Source organism: Mytilus edulis, chromosome 2, assembly GCF_963676685.1.
Source record: "Mytilus edulis chromosome 2, xbMytEdul2.2, whole genome shotgun sequence".
Taxonomy (NCBI): domain Eukaryota; kingdom Metazoa; phylum Mollusca; class Bivalvia; order Mytilida; family Mytilidae; genus Mytilus; species Mytilus edulis.
Genome location: NC_092345.1, coordinates 32,873,305 through 32,894,993, shown reverse-complemented (window position 1 = coordinate 32,894,993; position 21,689 = coordinate 32,873,305). Strand labels below are relative to the sequence as shown.

General features: G+C 32.3%; 1 protein-coding gene across 4 annotated transcripts in view; it reads right to left on the bottom strand.

Moving 5' to 3' along the window:
* The window catches only part of LOC139511993 (myc box-dependent-interacting protein 1-like), a 44,665-nt gene that overhangs the window by 4,887 nt on the left and 18,089 nt on the right, over nt 1-21,689 (bottom strand). Inside the window, exons 4-14 of one of the 4 annotated variants that reach the window (XM_071299279.1) lie at nt 13,083-13,177; nt 11,068-11,163; nt 9,953-10,060; nt 9,393-9,478; nt 8,795-8,870; nt 7,304-7,401; nt 6,152-6,172; nt 4,487-4,764; nt 4,125-4,208; nt 1,130-1,263; nt 268-639 (exon numbers count right to left, since the gene is read on the bottom strand). In XM_071299279.1, coding sequence (XP_071155380.1) covers nt 268-639; nt 1,130-1,263; nt 4,125-4,208; nt 4,487-4,764; nt 6,152-6,172; nt 7,304-7,401; nt 8,795-8,870; nt 9,393-9,478; nt 9,953-10,060; nt 11,068-11,163; nt 13,083-13,177 — 1,448 coding nt within the window. The remainder of the gene's footprint in view (nt 1-267; nt 640-1,129; nt 1,264-4,124; nt 4,209-4,486; nt 4,765-6,151; nt 6,173-7,303; nt 7,402-8,794; nt 8,871-9,392; nt 9,479-9,952; nt 10,061-11,067; nt 11,164-13,082; nt 13,178-21,689) is intronic. The other 3 variants (XM_071299281.1, XM_071299280.1, XM_071299282.1) reach the window with 3 other exon arrangements.

The window sequence follows — 21,689 nt, the reverse complement described above, 5'->3', positions numbered from 1 at the left end:
TCCCCTCCCCCCGCCACTTCTAATTCAAATGTATCAGAAAACAGGAAGAAAGATAAAATAAGTGCTGACATAATACACCTCATCACTGTCAAGCTGCTAAATATGAAGTTTTTCTGTTAAGCCATTCCAGAGAAAATGGCAAGAAAATATTTGTTGGACTGAAGGGCAAACAGACGAATAGATGGATGTACAAGAGAATACAATAAAGCTCTCACTTTTAGAATGGGGGTAAATGTATACAGAGTATACATTGTCACCATAACTTACCACATAAAGACAATCATCAGGCAATACATCTGGAATTTTAGACGAGCTTGGAATTTCATAAAAATTATCCTCATCATTGTCTTTATCATCGGAAACATCTAACTGATCTGGTACCCTATCATAATAATGATCTGAATCTTGATCTTCATTCTTATTTTCTACAGCTGGCGCAGCTTTGGTTGGAATGTCATCATCATCCTCTGGGGGAGGCTCCTTAGGGGGTACTGGGGGTTCTGACTGGGGTTTTGGGGGAGCATGTAATGGCATCTCCTCACTATTTTCCACAGCAGTCTGTTTAAAAGTTTCTTTGCTTGCTTCCTGTGTCAAATCCTCATCTGTAGGACCATTCACTAATGGCTGTTCTGTATTTACCTTAAAAGATAACTGGTATATAAGTATGGATAAAACATAAATTGGTAATATATTGCAAAAAGTACTAGTATTCATGATATCTCTATACTGTTTCCTCATTCTAATACACAGAGGGTACATAAGCATGACAAACAATGTATCTTATGCATTAAAATTCAACCGCAGTCAAAGCAAAACACATGAAATAGTTTCATCTTTTCTTTTAGTCAAATTTTACAACAATTGATTTAGCTACATAATGAAATAAGATTATCCTGTTGAACATGAACTGTTCCTCAACACAAGTAAAAACTCAAATTCAAAGCAAACTCCCAAAGTTATACAGAAATAAATTAATTACCTCTCAAAGGTTTGTTCCTGATGAAACGAAGGAACATCATGGAAAACAACCATAACTAAATATTTAACCTGATTGACTAACACACACGCATATGAAATACAATGCCCCAACTATCATTCACTGGCCATAAAATATATAATATATTTTTACCATTGGTTCTTCATATGTATCAACTGGACCTTCTGCATGCTCTGTATGTCGACTTTCACTTTCATCTTTTGTAAATTCTTTTTCTACCTTTGAAGGAGTTGTGTAATTTACTTCACTATTTTCATACAGCGGACCTAAAACAGATGAATAAGTTGTAATGCATTATAAAAACATGTTATGTATAGTGAAAACTTGTAATGTATAGTTAAAACTTGTAATGTATAGTAAAAACATGTAATGTATAGTAATAACTAAAATCTTTTATTCAAATCTTACAATGGTCAAATCAGGCATATTTTCAGTTAGCAAATTTCTGTGAGTGATAAACTTACATTCCAAACTTCCATTGTTTAAAAGAAAAAATGTCTTAGGTCTTTTCAACTGAAAACATTATATCTGCAAAGAATTTTAAATCTAAAAATCAAATTCAAAAATACTTTTTATACATTCCTTTTAAAATTTCTCTTGAATAATTAAATACATTAAATTTCAGAAATTCTTCACTTATGTTTCTTCGTCCTATATTTTTTTTTAAAAAGAGGAAAAAAGAATAACAGCATCCATTTCTTTTGGTAATGATTGATCTTAAAATCTAATCACTACATATCCTTTATTATGACATTGGGTAGCTGTCTCACTTTTCATTTAATTAATCATTCCAAAAATGTTATAGTAAAAGAGTTAATAATAAAAAATAATTGCCTATTAGACAATTATATTTCTAAATGAAAGTCTTGTATTTACATTAGGAAGAAATGAAACATTTCCTTACTGTGTACCAACACTACATTACTTGATGAAAAATAAAAAAATAAAGTCATTTCAGCAATTTTTCATCAGAAAGCTTAAAAATCTTTATGAACAATTGAAATTATAAAAAGTATTCCAAAATTCAAATTGTTAACAATATGTCTTATTAAAAGTTATTGCTTATGTTAAAATATAGTGTTGGAATAATACACCAAAACCATCATCCTAGATAATGACCTCTACAGAACATGCTCTACATACAAACAACAATTACTACTTTGTTTATATTTCTAGTTTTATCTTTGTACCATGATGCCAAGTGTCAATGAATGAAGATATCTTTAATCTTATTTTACCAATGCTAGAACTGCAGTAATATTACACAGAAATGAGGGAACTAACAGTGGCATTAAAGCAATATATTTTGCATGGACTTGCAGGTAACTAAATGAAATCAATCATCAGTATTCACATAGTTGTGAAGATTTTGTAGGCAGTGTAAAATAGGCAGTTTGAAGAGGAGTTTCATTTTTTGATAGAACGCACAGCATGTGAAAAGGAAAAGAATTTCATTCTCGAGGAAACATGTATTGAATGTTAAATCTCATTTGATGTGTTTGATGTCCCGTGAGTCTGGAGATTTTATTAGTGTCAAGATTTGTTAATACTTATTTTGTTCTGAAATATGAAGAAATTTTCGTTCCAGTGATTAGAGATACATGTAGTTCATGAAGTATGTAGTAAAAGGGTTAATATTCTAAATGTTTTTACAGGGGCCATTATTGGACTTTACAAAGTATTCCTATTCATAGTCTTTAAGGTGGTACCTAACACTACAGGGAGATAACTCTGTAAAGTCAGCTAAACGTTTTAATTACGTTGTGTTGTAAAAGGAATATTAAGCTTCTCAATGATCAAAATTGGTGTTTATCAAATTGCTATATAACCAGTGTAATTTTTCTGACAAAACGGTTGGTTCAAAATTTTTTAAATTTTTACATTTTTGTCAAAGGGTCAAAGTAAATACTTTGTCAAAATTTTGTGAAAATTAAACGAGCCAAATTAATTTTAGTGAAAGTGTTGGGTACCACCTTAAATTTTTATTTCTATTGTGATCTTAGATTTTCTTGTACAAAAATGCACTTCCTGTTTCAATTACACGATCTGCCACTGGTCTATTGATTTCTGTGGTAATTAATACTGATAGTTGAGATACAAAAAACTGCAGGCAGATAAAATGAAATAAAGGTGCATATTCTCTTTCATAGAAACTGGTACCTATAAGTTCCCCTGACTATCAATATTCCCTGGTGTAGATACTGGTACCTATAACATCCACTAACTAATGATGTATTATGTTTACCACCTTTAAAGCTTGTGTACCTTTCTTAGCAACCCTTTGATTTTATGGTAAGTAATATAAATTAAAAAAAAGATTTTTCGCCTAATAAATCCATAACAGAAAATTGATGCCTTGTTATTATTGAACCAATATTTATCACAAAACATGTAGTTTGAACACTAATGAATCAGCTATGCAATTGAAACAAGAATGTGTCCATAGTACACGGATGCCCCACTCGCACTATCATTTTACATGTTCACTGGACTGTGAAATTTGGGGTCAATACTTTAATTTGGCATTAAAATTAGAAAGTTCATATCATAGTTTACATGTGTACTAAGTTTCAAGTTGATTGGACTTCAACTTCATCAAAAACTGTCTTGACCAAAAACTTTAACCTGAGCTTCACACTATCTTTTTCTTTGTTCAGTGGACCATAAAATTGGGGTCAATACTTTAATTTGACATTAAAATTAGAAAGATCATATCATAGGGAACATGTGTACTAAGTTTCAAATTGATTGGACTTCAACTTCATCAAAAACTACCTCGACCAAAAACTTTAACCTGAAGCGGGACGAACGAACGGACGAACGAACGGACGAACAGACGAACGGAGGCACAGACCAGAAAACATAATGCCCCTCTACTATCATAGGTGTGGCATAAAAATGTAGTTTGAACACTAATGAGTCAGCTATGTAATTACAAATTGTACAATGGTTGCTAAGGTAATACATTATAAGGGTCTTTGCTGCAATGTTGCTAGGTTAAGATGTTATTAGCCTGGGATCCTGATCAATTATCTGCTTCTGTTGCTAGTAGTTGCTAAGCAGTAAACCAGGATCCCAGGCTAAGGTGTTAAATGAATGATGGGTAATTGAGATGATATTCCTATACCTTTCTTCACAACCTCAGGTTGAGGCTCAGGGGCCTTAGATTGAGGCACAGGGGCCTCAGGTTGAGGTTCAGGGGTCTTAGGACCTGTAAACAGTTCCATAAAATATAATAATCTTGAACTATACATTTCCATATGGCTTCTTATTTTTCAAATTTTACCTTAATAATAAAATAGCCTTAATTATGCAGAAAAATTGATGAACAAATGATACAGGAGAAATTTCCTGGCATAAAACTTTTGATTGAGAAAAAGTATTTTCGTGAAGTCTGAACTTATACATATCTTTAATTCTTCTCCAATGACTGTCAACTCAAAGTTAATATATCAAAGTTTATTTTTAATAAGTTAAGTAATAGCATACTTTCTGGCGGACTTTCAGGCTCTGAAGACAATCCATTTGTCAGTCCTTCACCATTTGTCTTTATAGGAGTTGCCGCTGTGCTGGCAGCTGTTGCAAATGAAGTGTCAGGAGTTGCCACCGAGAGGTCAGGTGTTGCCATTGAGGTTTCATGTGTGGTTATAGCAGCTGGTGATGATGGTGGCCGATCTGGTTTTGGTGATGTCTTTTTACTTATTGTTTGTTGGCTTGAATGATTTGAATCATTGTCACCACTACTGTGCCCATTTACTACAGGTTCCCTGTTAACAAAAAAATACAATCAAATAAGTTGCAGAATTACTTCGAAATTTCTAGGTCTATCAAAATGATTAAATTTATTATTTATAAAGGTTTTGTTAAGATAAATTCCTCTATTTCATGTATTTTTCTTTCTTTCTTAACTAACTAAATTGCAGCTTCAAACTTTAATGCGATTATTCATTTGAAGTGTAATATGCAATGTCTAATTATTAACATGCTTTTACATGTCTGTTATTAATGTATTTTTTCTTGTCTGTTGCTCATGTGTATTTCTGTGTATGTTATTTCTGTGTATTTCCATGTCTAGTTATTTATTTGCATTTCAAAGTCTGTTTTTTCTTTGCATTTCAAAGTCAAGTCTGTTTTTTCTTTGCATTTCAAAGTCTGTTTTTTTTTTCTTTGCATTACAAAGTCTGTTTTTTCTTTGCATTACAAAGTCTGTTTTTTCTTTGCATTACAAAGTCTGTTTTTTCTTTGCATTTCAAAGTCTGTTTTTTCTTTGCATTACAAAGTCTGTTTTTTCTTTGCATTACAAAGTCTGTTTTTTCTTTGCATTGCAAAGTCTGTTTTTTCTTTGCATTACAAAGTCTGTTTTTTCTTTGCATTACAAAGTCTGTTTTTTCTTTGCATTGCAATTTCTAATATTGAGTCATATCCTGATTGTCTATTATTCATTTGCTTCATAATCAGGAATAAATATGGACAATTATTGAAAAGAAAGGCCCAGTTACTGAATTTCTACAACATGTTTTAGATTTAATTAAAAGGTATTAGTTGCAATTCAATAATTTCAGTAAATAGCCTCTAAAATATCAGAAAATTTTCAATCAAAGTCATTAATTCATTATTCATTTTATTTACTTGTTTTCATCAATCAAAGATGCAATAATAATATAAGAATGCAAAAATAAATTCATGCTAAAATGATTCATTATAGTGTTTTATCAAGAATGAAACTTCTAGGAAAAAAGAGTGAACTTTATTAAAATAAATGTTGACCTGTAACCTATTAAAGTAAAAACAAATCATTAGAAAACATGTCATGCTATATTAGTATGAATATGAGAATGTTAAAAAAAACTTGCTGAAAATGCATATGATGTGAAGAACTTAATTCCAATACAAAACGTATTTACACTTGTATGCAAATTTGTCAGCCATTACATAACATCAGACAGGTTCCCGTAAACTTTGACTTCATAATTCAAAATATTTGACGTCACAACTAAAAAGTGATTGTTGCTTGACGTCAAAAGGTTATTCCGAGGTGTTATAAGGTCATTCTGAGGCAAAATACAGCTAAATTCCAAAAGTGTAAATACGTATATTTGTTACTTAATATAACAAAGAAAAACATTAAACCAGTAACTTCAGAATCCAACTTACATAAAGAAAGAAAATCTCATACTGAAATAACAAATCAAATATATACTTTTGAAATCAATGAAATCAGATCTACTGCAAAAAATGATTGTAAAAATATGAATAAAAGTGATTTGGGTTTAAGTCTTGCTTTACAAATTTTCAGTTGTAAAATTTTTGGTAGGACTTTGTCAATGACTATTGCTGGGCTCCAACTAAATGGTATATCTGTATTTAGTGAATACCATGTTAGATTGATACCAATGATCTTTCAGTAGCTTTTCAAAAAAAACGGGGAAATGTAAGACCTTTAACCAAACAGTAATTACTGTTAAATTCTTTGTCATCTTTGCACAGGCAGTGATAAGGTTCACAGCTAAAAACCAAGTGGCATAAAAGTCCTTATTTGGATATGCAGATATCTAAAAACTAGTTTGCAAATTAACGAAACATTACTAAGACTATATGATACTGTTATAATGCATGTTTACTGAATTTGCTTTCTGCAGATTTGATACCCATTACCCTGAAGCTGAATAGCTCTTATGAATAACATTTATAACTTTAACCACAAAAATAATGAAAGAGTCTGTGATGTTTTTACAACTAAATATGTTCAATATTTTCTGTAATAGTAATTTCTACAAGAGATCAATTATTATCGCTATTTTTATGAAACATTCCTTTGATCTTGCTGACTGATAATTTTCTTTCTCAAGGGAGTCAAGTGATATGAAAAATTCGCCAGAAACTAAGGGGGCACGTGGCTAATGAAATTTACAACGAACGTCTTCATAGGTAAAATAGCGATAAACAGATTATCATTGGTCATCTCAACTAAATTGCTTTTCTCACTTTCGCTTTACTGGCTCAAGCTAAAAATCAATCTCGTTGATATGACGATAATTTATAAATATCTCTAGCTTACAACTAATTTATTTGTCATTTTTACATTCAAAGCTGTGGATGATATATTGTATTAAAGTGTGTAAGGAGTGAGTAAATGGACTTGCACATTTATTCATCCAATCAACGGATTATTTTGTATATATGTCTGAAGGCGGTTAAAAACTATGTATCGATATAATTATCATTTCTGAGGCTATAGATGATATATGGGTATGAGGCTGACTAATTATTACTTAATATATACGGTATTGGGATGTGAATACTTACTCGTTAGCCATAATTCCACTAAGAGGTCGTGGTTGGTATGTGTATTGTTTATGTTCCTCTGCTAATGTTTCAGTGATGGACATAAGTGTGTCACTAAGCTGTAAAATAGGAAGGTATAAATAAACATAAGTAGATCTGGTATGTTGTTAAGTATTCCATACAGCCTTGTTTCTTAGATTTTATTTATAAAAATAGATTAGCAATGTTTTGTTTTTGAGGCTTTGGATTCATTTATTTTTATAGATACCAATTCTTAATATGGGATTTTCACGGACATTTGATTTTGTTGTTTTTCCATAGAAAGTTTGAACTATGTTGAACATAAAAATTTTAGGGCAACCTATACCCAGGAAAACAATACACCTTATTGCTATTTGTCCGCCATTACTGGATATCACACAGGTTCCCGTAAAATTTTAACGTCATAAAGCAAAATATTTGACGCCACAATTGAAAAGTGATTGTTGTATGCGTCAAAAGTTCAAGCAAAATTGGTTTCTTTAGATTGTAGAAGAATAGAATGATAATGATTCCACAATATATCTTTTTTATAGGATGTAAGGGGCATTAAACTATCTTTTGTGAACCTGTAATTCTGTTGTTGACATTTGTTGTTGTATATCATATATTTTGTTTATTATTTCTTTTGAATACAAATCAGGATTGACTTTTTATAGCTGGAATTGTTTTACATTTTGTCATGTACAGACCTTTTATAGTCTGCGATGCAGTATGAGTTTTAATCATTGTTGAAGGCAGTATGGTGGCCTATAGTTGCTAACTTCTAGGTCTTTAATGGTTAGCCATCTTCTTGACAATCATACCACATCTCATTATTTTAATATGGCCTAGTCATCTGAATAGATTATATAAGTAGTAATTGTCCCCATATTAATTGGTGTCAAATATAATTTTCAATTGTTTAAAAAAGATATAATTAGTACACCTAAAATCCTGTTATATTTGTAATTCATATATATACCAGTGACAAATACCTGGATACATTAAAAATTTATTCATAAATTAATCAGAAGTCATTCTGAAATCACTGTAAATAATATAATAAAATAGCTAATAATATTAAATGTGTACTGATTCTAAAAATGCATGCATATTCAATATAGTTTTTCTTTTCTATTTTACTTTTAACCTTCTTATAGTTCAGCATCTGCAAAAAAGAATCATTTAGGAAATGTGAATTGTCCAAAATAAATAATGCAAAACTTGTTTGATTATTTTAGACAACTGAACTGATTAATTTTACCACAGGGGTAGACAAGGTAGAATAGAATTGGGTACATGAAACTTCACATTTCATTTTAACATTTAATTCATAATTAGATTTTTAATGTGATGCTTTTATTAACTGTATAAATTTATGTCAAACAAATTAAATCAAGTTAAAAATATAGTAATTTGATTCAAATCAATCTGTGTTAAGTTTTGAAAATTAGGTTGTCCCTACTTCAAGCATATCCAACCTTGACTTACCTTGGCAGTTTCACCATGGAATGTACTCTCAGCATTAAAATAACTTTTGAATGTTGTTGCATAGAAGTTGACTCGACTGAAACAAAAGAATGTTATTTAAAAATAGATTCGAACATTTTCTGACTAATTAATAATAAAGTGTTAACTAAAAATTATACTAGGACAATTGCCAATTGCTCATATTGGATATTAAATTCAATTCAAGTCAAAGTAAGAATATCATAATACAGATTCCTCTCTTGAATACTTCAGTTATAACAAATATGTGTTCAGCATATTTCTTCAAAAATATTGCTAAGCTATTGGACAGATTATGCATATAGCATTTTGATAAAAACAAAAAATATGATCTTTCATAAAAAAGAGAAAGTATACAATGAATTAAATTTTTTTGGAACAATTTCAATGGATTAAGGAAAACTTCTATTTTCTTTGATATCTGATTTCCTGTTTTTGTCAAAGTTGGCATACAATCATATAGAAAATGTTGGTTTCATTAAACAACTAAATTTGTTATCTACCCTTACCCTTACAAAAAGGAGTACCCCAACATGCAATAGTGAATTCAAGGTATCTGATATCACCTAACAGAACACACCTGTTATGAAACTCTGGTAATTCATTGTGTAGTTCATTGTTTAAAACTTCATAGATTCTTTTTGATTCTTCTAGCTCTTCATTTGCCTGTAAATAAAGATTACAAAATCTTAACAAACTATTTTGAAACAATTGTCCAATTCAATATTTCAACAGTTCTATTTTTTTTTCTAAAGTTTTGAATGCAACAAGTACTACATGAAAAATGTTTTGTTTGCATTTTTTACATGAGACAACATACAGATTTGGAAGAAATTTGCCAGTCAACTATGAATAATGATTTGAGAAACTTTCAACACATTATCCACAAGCCAATTGTTTCAGGCAATGAGATGAAGAGATCCCCCTTACATGTTTAACCCTGAAAATCATGTGCCCATCTTCTTTTTTATTAAACAGTAAAAACATCTTCAAAATAAATTTTTGGGGATCTAGAGCACACTATATTTGCATTGAAAAAAAGATACCTAACTTTTCTTTCATGCACATTTCCCTCAAGTAGTCCTTGAACAGTTTAAAGTTTAGACTTTAGAAGGACGTAAGACAGAGATTGATACTGACCTTTGTAATTTTGACATCATCTTTTTTCTTCGCACTCTGCAGTACTTCAGCATTATGTCGAGCATTGTCAAAATAATCTAATTTTCTGTTTCGTTTGGCTATTCTTTGCTGTAAGAAAAAGTTGATAAGCAATTAGATCATTGATGTTATACTATCCATGTTAAATTCAAGGTATCACAATTGCATGTACAGTACTTGTAGTTTAATGTTTATCCTGCTATTTTTTATCCAGCTGCAATATCTTTGACGATTCCCCCACAACTCTATTCATTCTTGGACACATATTAAAAATTTCTATAATGACGTCCATTATCACTGAACTATTACACATTTTTGTTAAGGGGCCAGCTGAAGACATCTCCAGGTGGGTTTTTTTTTTCGCTGTGTTATGACACATGCATCTTTTTTTACTTTGACAAAAACCCATTTATATCTTTATTTATTCTTTTAAAAAAAAAATAGATGTTGCCTTCAAACATGGTTAACCACGCCACAAGTCCCAAATCAGGAGCCTTTAATTGAGTGTTTTTTTGCTGTTTCTCATATTTGTTTTTCATATATTGTTTACATAGTTTGTGCTGTTACACTATGTCAGATCCAGGTTAGGGGTAGGTTGGTGCTTTCGAAAAAATTTTAAGTTTTAATACCAGTCTATTCCTTATATGTCTGTCCTTAGTAATGAGTAGTTCAGGGGTTGTCATTTGTTCATGTCTTTATACTTGTTTTTCGACTATACATGCTATACGCCATGGGTTTTCTCATTGTAGAACGCTGTAGGGTTGATTATAATTGCTTATATCCACTTTATTTGAATATTTGTGGAAAGTTGTCTCTACCATATTTTCTGATTTTCATGTGTGAATCTTGCAATGATTTTGCTCACTGAATAGTTGGTCTAATATTGTTTATAGGAACTGAGAAACTGGGCCTAACTGTCAGGCAGGTCTCTACACATGACCATTGTCTTTACAGCCAGTAATCTAACAATTGGATCAATTCATGAAAACAAAAGGTTGATAACTGAACCATGATTTTTTTACATGAAACCCAGCCAGACAGACACAAATACCTTGTGATTATTCTTCAAACCAAGTACAGTTGTACTAAAAACTTACCTTTAATGGTTGAAAATGATTTGTGTATGTAGATAAGGGATTCTGTACAGATTCTGTTAGATGCTCTAAGTAGTCTGTCCACATTAATTCTAAAGACTGAAAAATGGCCAATATGAAAATGTATTAACATGTATATATAGGGTTACATGAAAAATATATGGGTATCAAGGATAGGTAGTAAAACTTACTGTGCTAGGGGTCAATGATTTGAACCCAGACAGGTATGGTAGTAAATCTTGGTTAGAATGCCAAGATATATTGTTACTATACTATTGACATCCCAGGTGCAAACACACTTGGGAATAAAAAAGATAAAATGAGTTTAGTATTGGATTAAGGTTGAATATAATCCTTAATGTATAATGACTTTTGATACTGGAACAGTGTACTGAGTGAAGTGATACTTCTTATGACCTAGTTGAAATATAACCATCCTCCATTAGTTGTGCCAGTGGAGTACTCCTCATCTCAACTAATAGATTGTTGGCTTGCTTTGTCAGGGGTCCTGGGTTCCAAACAAAACTTTATAAGTCATAATGTTATGTTTATGACTTACAAGTATTTTTCTTGACAGATTTTTGGTGAAAATAGTCAAAGGTACTTTACTAAACTCAAAATTAGTCACAAAAGGTCACAAAAACTAAGTTGCAGTTGGCATGGTAGGCATAGACTTTAAACAGACATATACTAGATATCATTGAGATGGGAGCCATCTCTGTGGGCCCCGCTGTGAATAATGTGCATTAAAAAATTGTATCTTTACCATAGGACATGGGTTTGTCAACTGAAATCAAAGTTTTTGACCTTGACCTTTGACCTAGGAAGTTGTAAATAAATTATGACACACCCTTTGGTGTTGGTTTATAAACATGTCAAGTATAAACTTTGAAATGATAACGGTTCTCAAGATATAGAGCGGACACGATCTTTACCATAGGACATGGGGTTGTCAACTGAAACCAAAGTTTTTGACCTTGACCTTTGACCTAGGAAGTTGCACATAAATTATGACACACCCTCTGGTGTTGGTTCATATACATGTCAAGTATAAACTTTGAAATCATAACGGTTCTCAAGGTATAGAGCGGACACGATCTTCACCACAGGACACAGGGTTGTCAACTGAAACCAAAGTTTTTTTACCTTGACCTTTGACCTAGGAAGTTGTACATACATCATGACACGCCCTCTAGTGGTGGTTAATAAACATGTAAAGTATAAAGTATGAAATCATAATGGTTCTCTAGATATGGAGCGGACACAAAGTGTTACGGACGGACGGACGGATGGACGGACGGATGGACGGACGGACAGACTGATCACTATAGGGGACCTGCCTTTGGCGGGGCCCTAATTAATTAATTGCCTTATAAACACTTACCCCTAAGGGTGACTGGAGAATAGAAATATGGTCACTCTTTGTCTTCTTATGACTTGTAGGGATGGGGATGTCAAATCTAATGCCATTTTCCATATCTCTTCTCAAGAAGACCCTATTTAATTTTTATTACAGGACCTACCAGTTGTATTATTTGTTAGTTTGTGTGGGCCTGTACATGCATGAAATACTCCCCACTGAACCATGAGCACCCATCAGTCAATTAAGGTGGTACCTAACACTACAGGGAGATAACTGTGTAAAGTCAGCTAAACGTTTTAATTACGTTGTGTTTTAAAAGGAATATATTAAGCTTTTTATGAAAATTAAACGAGCCAAATTAATTTTAGTAAAAGTGTTGTGTACCACCTTAATCAATATAAAACATATCTTAAAATAATGAAGATAAATAGAGGAAAACTCAGCTATAAAAGGCTGTTCCATTGATACACAAAGCAAATTTGACTAGGACTACAGCATGTATTATTTGATTTAACCATTCATTATTTTGTAGAGAGTCTTATAACAACAATACTTCATTCTTTAGTCATAAGTCCTTGAGAACTTTGCTATTATCTAATTGTTCCAAAACAGATTTAATTCTGCCATAAATACTTGTGCTAGATCTTGACCTTACCTGTATCGTTTCCTTGAGTTTGTCTTCCTCTTTCCATTCTGGTTCATATGTTTCTTTCATCACATTATAAAATGACTTTGATGCTATGTCCATAGCTGAAAAAGATAGATAAATCTATAAAACTTATTTCAAACAATAGGAGTTTGGAGAGGTTGAGTACCATGAGTACTTTGGATATATGTATTACAAGAAGAAGTATTGTAGGTTATACAAAATCAATCATTTAGCTTCTGAGAATATTTATTTTTTTTATTTAAGTTTTATTTTGTGAAAAGCTATGATTATAACATGGCTAAGGATGTTTGCTGAGAGCTCATCTTGGTTTTTTTAATTTTTTCCAGACATTCAGAATCCTGTAACTTTATCAGTCCAAGCCTACTAACCCCTACTTGTCTTTTTATAACTTGATTACATATAGTTTAAAATGTCATATTTGAAAATCTTATAAAATCGTGTTTGAACACAACAATAAAAAATTTCATAAATTTGAGAAAGAACAAGACTTAAATCTGCAACTATTTGTCTACTTTTCCATATTTAGTTCAAAATGAGAATGGTCCTATCTGACTGTATTTTCATGTATTTGATGAGAGGAGGATGCAGAAGTTTAATCATAAGGATTTATCATGTAAAATTTGTCAATGATTAATAATACGCATGAAATATATCACCAAACACTAAACAATAGATTATTCAACACACTTGAGTGTGAATCACATGTACCTATATATATAGCTAGCTGTTATACCAAATTAGCACTCTATAAATTTTGTGCATCCAAATCAATTTTCTGGATTTACCAAGGGGAATTTTACATGCATAATCATAATTAAAGAATATTATGTTTTTGTAAAATATTATTTTTTTGTCTATTATGTCCTATTTATTTCATAGTGGATTAAAAATTGAAAATTAAAGAAAAAGGGAAACAATTTGAAACAATTTAATTGCAAAAGCCAAGTTTCAGTTTCTCACAGGACAACTTTCAATTTTATAAATTGATAATTTTTTCAATTGTACTGCTACATTCTGCTTGAACTCAAAATGGGCCAATAAATAAGAGGGTACTGCTAGAAGCTCAACAAATAAGTGGGCCAAATAATCAGTGGGTACTGCAAAGTGGGCCAACAAATAAATGGGTACTGCAAAACCGGCAGCAAATCAGTAGGTATATGCTGCTATCAAAGTGGTTCAACAAATAAATGAATGCTGCAAAGCAGTGGAACTGCTATCTGGACCAACAAATAAATGGAAACTGCAAAGGGGCCAGCAAATCAGTGGGTACTTCAAAAAAAATAAAGTGGGTTCACAAGTGGACATGCACAATCAAGTACAGTGGAATTTATATTAATATTGTAAAACTGATTAATAAAGGGACATCTCATCAAATTTTCTTTAATAGCCATTCTACACCATCAATAATAATTGCTGACCTAACACTACATAACAAAATAAACAGTAAGCCATTCTGCCGTAGGCATAAGTTATGAAAAACATCAGGTGTACAATGTATTTACATACACGATTTAACATAAACAAGACAATACACTTAAGAATTTAATACTGAAGATGCTCTGCCGTAAGACATACCTTTGTGTATCAGTGCATAAATTGTCTTTTTACAAAAATGTCAAAGATCAATGTATTGTTTACTTATTTGGTGGTATGTTCTTACTAAAACTTATCTTGTCAAGTTTAAAAATCTTGTTTTTTTGTTTATTTGCCTTGTTTAAAAAATTTAATTTATGAAACTGCTGTCAAAACTGTAGGACAGGATGACATAAATAACTGTCAAACTATGTCATGAATGCCCTAAGTATAAATTTATACTTTTCTGAATACAAAATTATGATAATTTTTAGTGAAAATATTTCGGAAGAGATTAGAGAGTTGAAATAAAATACTAATTTTACATGTATTAAATAACTACTACATGCAAGAGATGTAAATGCTTTGCCTGCTGGTTTTAAAATGACATTCATGTATTGCAAATGTTTAACATTACTTTCTGGTTGCATCATGCACTTTAAATAAAGTGTTGTTACTTTTTAAACAATAATTGATTGGTCTGATTTTCAAACTTATTTAAGACCATACTGATATAAACCTATGATATAAGTTTCATAAAATCTGGCAAGAATTGTACATGTTATAGTGCTTACAAGATCCGATGCACAGACAGATGGATCCCCAGCATTTCTATGTCTCCCCCAACAATGTGTGTAGACTATCGCTAAAAAACGAACAGTCAATGCGTTTGAAGATGATGATTTGCAGCAAAAAAATAGAACTCATCGATTTAGAAGATAATGCAAAAACAACAGAATCTATATTTACTTTTCTTATTCCATCCATGGTTTGATATTGCCACCATACATGCACAGATTTAATTTCATATCTGAATTTAACATTCGCCTGAAATTGCGAAAAAAGATCGATCGCAATTGATCGATCTAAGCATTTACACTTGAAGAAAGATCAATCTTTTTATAACCACCTCTGGAGGTGGACTTTTTAAGATCGATTGAAGATCGATCTTTCCCGTTCATATTAGACTATAGATCGATCTATTTTACAAGGGTCTTAGTTTGTCATTTCTTAACAAGACAGTAACCTGTAAACCAAACAACAAAAAATCCAAAAAGATGAGTGGTTGTACTTGCATTCAGATTTAGAAAATAGAGTCTAAAGTAAAACTTTTCAGGATCATTGTTCAAAAACTAAAGCCAAATACTGCACACACCCAGATTGTGACAAACTGTTTCCTAGTGTTATGTAATACCACATCCACTGAACATTGCACTATTATTGTTCTATTGTACCAAATAATTAACTCTCTAATTGTATAAATTAGTTTATGAGAATATAATTTTAAGTGCTTAAATTAGTTTGTTGTTATTATATAATGTGCTCTATAAATATCAGTGGCGGATCCAGAACTTTTCCTAAGGGGGGGCCCGCTGACTGACCTAAGAAGGGGCCCGCTCCAGTCATGCTTCAATGATTCCCTATATAATCAACCAAATTTTTCCCACAAAAGGGGGGCCCGGGCCCCCAGGGCCCCCCTGGATCCGCCTATGAATATTGTATTTTATTATTATTCATTAATCCTATATTCCTGTATTCAAAACATGTGCATTATCCTTTCAAAGTTGGGTTCAACCTCAGGCCATTTGAATAAAACAGACTGTGGAAATGCAAGATTTAATGCAATGAATGGACTAAAGAAATGAACCAAATATTTTAGATCACATGACACTTTCAATAAGACAACAAGCACCTTAGATTCACAAAAATACACAAGAATATTATTATGGTTAGGCCTTGCCAGACCACATTGAATGTTGTATCATTCTAAAGTTAATTCAAATTGAGCATAAAATTACCACTTTGTTTAAACCATTTGCAATGTGTTTCAAATGTGGTTATTTTCTTTCAAGTGCAATTATCAGGAAATTGGTCCTTATATTGTACTGTCAACAAGTTTATATAATTGATATACTACATCAAATTAATTAAAACTGTTTAAAAAAAATTTAATGAGTGTTACAAGTTTTAAAAAACAATATCACAAAAAATGGGGTCAAGGTTATATCTAAATGTTTATACTTGCAAGGATCATATACATGTTCAAGAGTTTTGTTTGTTCATGTAATGTGGTCATAAGTGTTTCTCGTTTCTTGTTTTTTACCGGGGTATATAGATTAGAATGTTGGTTTTTCCCTTTAAATGGTTTTACACTAGTCATTTTTGGGGCCCTTTATAGCTTGCTGTTCGGTGTGAGTCAATGCTCCCTGTTGAAGACTGTACTTTGACCTATGATGGTTTACTTTTATAAATTGTGACTTGGATAGAGAGTTGTCTCATTGGCACTCATACCACATCTTCTTATTACTATCAAAAGGCTATAAAAGAAAGATGAAAAGTGAAAGCTGGAATGCATATTATACAATATAGACAAAGCTGGAATGCATATTATACAATATAGACAAAGCTGGAATGCATATTATACAATATAGACAAAGCTGGAATGCATATTATACAATAAAGACAAAGCTGGAATGCATATTATACAATATAGACACTGTAATTTAAGAAGCTTAAATGATGTTGGGACATATATGTATAAACTGCAAATTGTATTTGACTAACTCCTCATCCCCAACCCTCTCATTCTTTTCCTATTCCTGTATTCTTTTCCAAACACTACCAGAAAGAGTGCTTATTTTGAAATGAACAGTATGGGTTTCGATTGATTGATTTTGATTTTTGGTGTTTTAATGCCACTTATAAGCACTGTTTTTGGGCTATTATGTGGCGGCCAGTTTTTATTGGTGGAGGAAACCTGAGTGCCAGGAGAAAACCACGACCTTGGATAGGAAAACTGACAATACTGGTCAATTTAGATTGGAGGTCATGTGCAGCTGCACAAGCAGAGTTTGAACTCACAACCTCAGTGTTGACTGGCTCGTGATTACAGTTGTAACACTGTAACCTTTAGACCACTCAGCCTCCTACGCCCCTAGTAATAACACTGTAACCTTTAGACCACTCAGCCTCCTACGCCCCTAGTAATAACACTGTAACCTTTAGACCACTCAGCCTCCTACACCCCTAGTAGTAACACTGTAACCTTTAGACCACTCAGCCTCCTACACCCCTAGTAATAACACTAACCTTTAGACCACTCAGCCTCCTACGCCCCTAGTAATAACACTGTAACCTTTAGACCACTCAGCCTCCTACGCCCCTAGTAATAACACTGTAACCTTTAGACCACTCAGCCTCCTACGCCCCTAGTAGTAACACTGTAACCTTTAGACCACTCAGCCTCCTACGCCCCTAGTAGTAACACTGTAACCTTTAGACCACTCAGCCTCCTACGCCCCTAGTAGTAACACTGTAACCTTTAGACCACTCAGCCTCCTACGCCCCTAGTAGTAACACTGTAACCTTTAGACCACTCAGCCTCCTACGCCCCTAGTAGTAACACTGTAACCTTTAGACCACTCAGCCTCCTACGCCCCTAGTAGTAACACTGTAACCTTTAGACCACTCAGCCTCCTACGCCCCTAGTAGTAACACTGTAACCTTTAGACCACTCAGCCTCCTACGCCCCTAGTAGTAACACTGTAACCTTTAGACCACTCAGCCTCCTACGCCCCTAGTAGTAACACTGTAACCTTTAGACCACTCAGCCTCCTACGCCCCTAGTAGTAACACTGTAACCTTTAGACCACTCAGCCTCCTACGCCCCTAGTAGTAACACTGTAACCTTTAGACCACTCAGCCTCCTACGCCCCTAGTAGTAACACTGTAACCTTTAGACCACTCAGCCTCCTACGCCCCTAGTAGTAACACTGTAACCTTTAGACCACTCAGCCTCCTACGCCCCTAGTAGTAACACTGTAACCTTTAGACCACTCAGCCTCCTACGCCCCTAGTAGTAACACTGTAACCTTTAGACCACTCAGCCTCCTACGCCCCTAGTAATAACACTGTAACCTTTAGACCACTCAGCCTCCTACGCCCCTAGTAAGAGTTTTGAGGTTGACTGGACACCAATAACACCAACAACACAGAGACAGATATTACTATAAGTTATATGGTTTGCTACTGACCCCCTATGGATTCATAAAGGGTAGGTCAAATCCATTGGGGTGAGGCCATCAGCTGAATCTCTTACAGGTATGTATTTTACTTCAATTCTATGGTCCATAGGGGGTCAGTAGCAAACTGTGAACAGTGAAATCCTGAATGTGACTTTTAAAGAATAACAACAGCACTGATTCTATGCTTTTGTTTTTTTTTTATATTGGTTGTTTTGATTTCCTGTCATTTATTTAAACTCCTCTTTTTTGACAGTAAAAAAATCAGTTAAGCAAAGAAATGGTTTGGTGAATTTTGGCAGTAAAAATAATACTGAGCTAAAAACAGAATAACTAAGATATTAAATGTAAAGAAGACTCATCCTAGTTTAATTACCATTAGAAATTAATGCACAAGCAGTTGTAAGATATCGGTGACATATAATTTGAATATTTTGTAAGGGAGTCAAAATAGATATTTCACATTCTTAAACTGACACTACTGGTATATAAAATCATCTTAAATTTCAACAATCAAACTCACTCATCTGGAGCATAATAATATTTACATAGGTAATGGAATTTCCATCTGTTATTTGGTTCAGTAGAAAATTCAAAAGTTAGGCCAATAAAAAAATAAAGGAAAAACATAATCTTATATGTCAGTGAGAAAATTTACGACCTGAAGTATATACACTATACAGAATAGGTAGTGCAAATAATAAGGTCAATTACATTATAAATGGCAAATGGTGCAAACAGGCCAATTAAATGCATTGCAATTTATTTTCAAAATAGAAACTTCCTGAATTGTGTCTAAAACTAAAAATAGAGTACCATATATGCTTTCTTTAAAGAGTTGGGTGGGGTCTTCAATATTGGTCTCTGAGTCATTAAAATTTAAAAGAGTTTTAAGACTATTGAAGCATGAATATGTATCTTAAGAATTACTATTCCAAATAGATTCAGTAAGATTTCTGTACACTTGTTTCCATCAGAACGATTAGTTCAGCTAATAGTTATTAAAGTCCAACACTATGTATTCATGAACCATTAATTTATCAAAATTTTGTGCATTATATGAGATTAATTACTGAATTCAGTTTTATAAATTTAGTATTCTTAGTTTAAACCATATATCTAGCGAAATTCGGTGTGTCATGTATGTTGCTGACAAATTGAATGCCATCTATATATAAAGACGTTGGCATGTAGTGTATACCCACCAATCATATAAAATTTCTTAATTCAGCTCTCAGGTCAACATTAATCAACAAATGTATTTTATTCTACAAATACCATAAAATGTGTATATCTTGGCCTTTTACTTTAGTTTGACAGAGGAAATTTTATAGCAGTCTTTTTAAATGAAGAAAAATAATACCCATTCATAAATATATAGGTTAACTTTTTAGTCTGAAATTAAGGAGCAGTATATAACAACCTTAAGATTTGTATATTTTTGATTAAATGTGTGTAGAACTTTTATTTAATTTTCCTTTCAGCTAGATAATAATCAGATTATTATATCTACATATCACACAGTTCAATTTCTATTGATTTATTGCTGATTGCTTAATTCCTGTCCCCACTTCTAATAAACTTATCATATAAGTGTGTTTAAAACACTTTTCATTTTTTTCATTTAAGGTTTTTAAACACAGACCTTTTTTGCAAAATGATTCCTGATCAGCTAGACCTTTTATTGTTTAGTTGATGTGAAGAAGGTCCATTTCTTATCCCGTGTTTTTCAGTTATGAATTGGATGCTTCTTTTTGTAACTTCATTGGGGTGTAAAAGCGTTGACCGAAGTACATTTTGTATGAAGCACGGAAGCGCTTCATTCTAAAAATGTGCGCACAATCAACGCTTTTACAACCCTATGACGTTACAAAAAGAAACATTCAATACTTATAAGTACATTTTTTTAGCTAGGATCATGAAAACACGAATTTTATCAATTCTTTTTTTTAACTCACCTGTGCACTTTTTTGTGGGACCTCGTGTTATCATGAATGAAAAGTTTTATTGAGTAATGCAATTGCTTAAGGAATAACACGTGATGTGCAGTTAGCCAATCACAATAACGTATTATAATGAAACATACATCTAATGTAATTATTAGTTGATAATCAGCAGCTACATCTTTTTATTTCTATATTGAATTTATGTTACATGTATTGGCAGTGACAGATTATAGTCTAGTGATCCAAAACTTTAAAGTAATCAAGGCACTTTTTGTTTTCATTAAATCATTCCCCTCAATTTGTGAGACTTTATCCTTATTCATGACCTTAGCTTTGCACAATTTTCAAAGATCTACACGGACACCAGATTATCATGAGACAATAAAGGGCTGTGCTTTAGCGCATGATACGCCCGTTGCTCTTTTAACTTGTCTTTTATGCTTTAAATGAATTTATATGATCAACTAGAAATATATATACAAATCAAAAGGGATGTTACATTAATATATTCACCAAAGTTTCATAAAATCCCCCTTTTTTAAGTATAAAAATTCATTACTTAAGAAAACATAAAATCTAAAATTTATAAAAATGGAAAGGGAGCTTATGTCAATAGATATAAACAATTTATCAAAGTTGCATGAAATTTTGTGAAAGTGTTAGTTATTGTCCCAAAATTGGAAAATCCCCCCATTTTTAAGCATAAAAATTCATAACACGGAAATGTAAAATCTGAAATTTATAAAAATTGAAAGGGAGCTTACATCAATAGATATAAACAATGCACCAAAGTTTCATGGACATTGGTGAAAGCCTTTTTGAGTTATTGTCCGAAGTGTTGAAAATCCCCCTTTTTTTATGAATAAAGCCCCATAAATCCAAAACTTAAAATCTGAAATTTATAAAAATTGAAAGGGAGCTTACATCAATAGATATAAACAATTCACCAAAGTTTCATGGACATTGGTGAAAGCCTTTTTGAGTTATTGTCCGAAGTGTTGAAAATCCCCCTTTTTTTTATGAATAAAGCCCCATAAATCCAAAACTTAAAA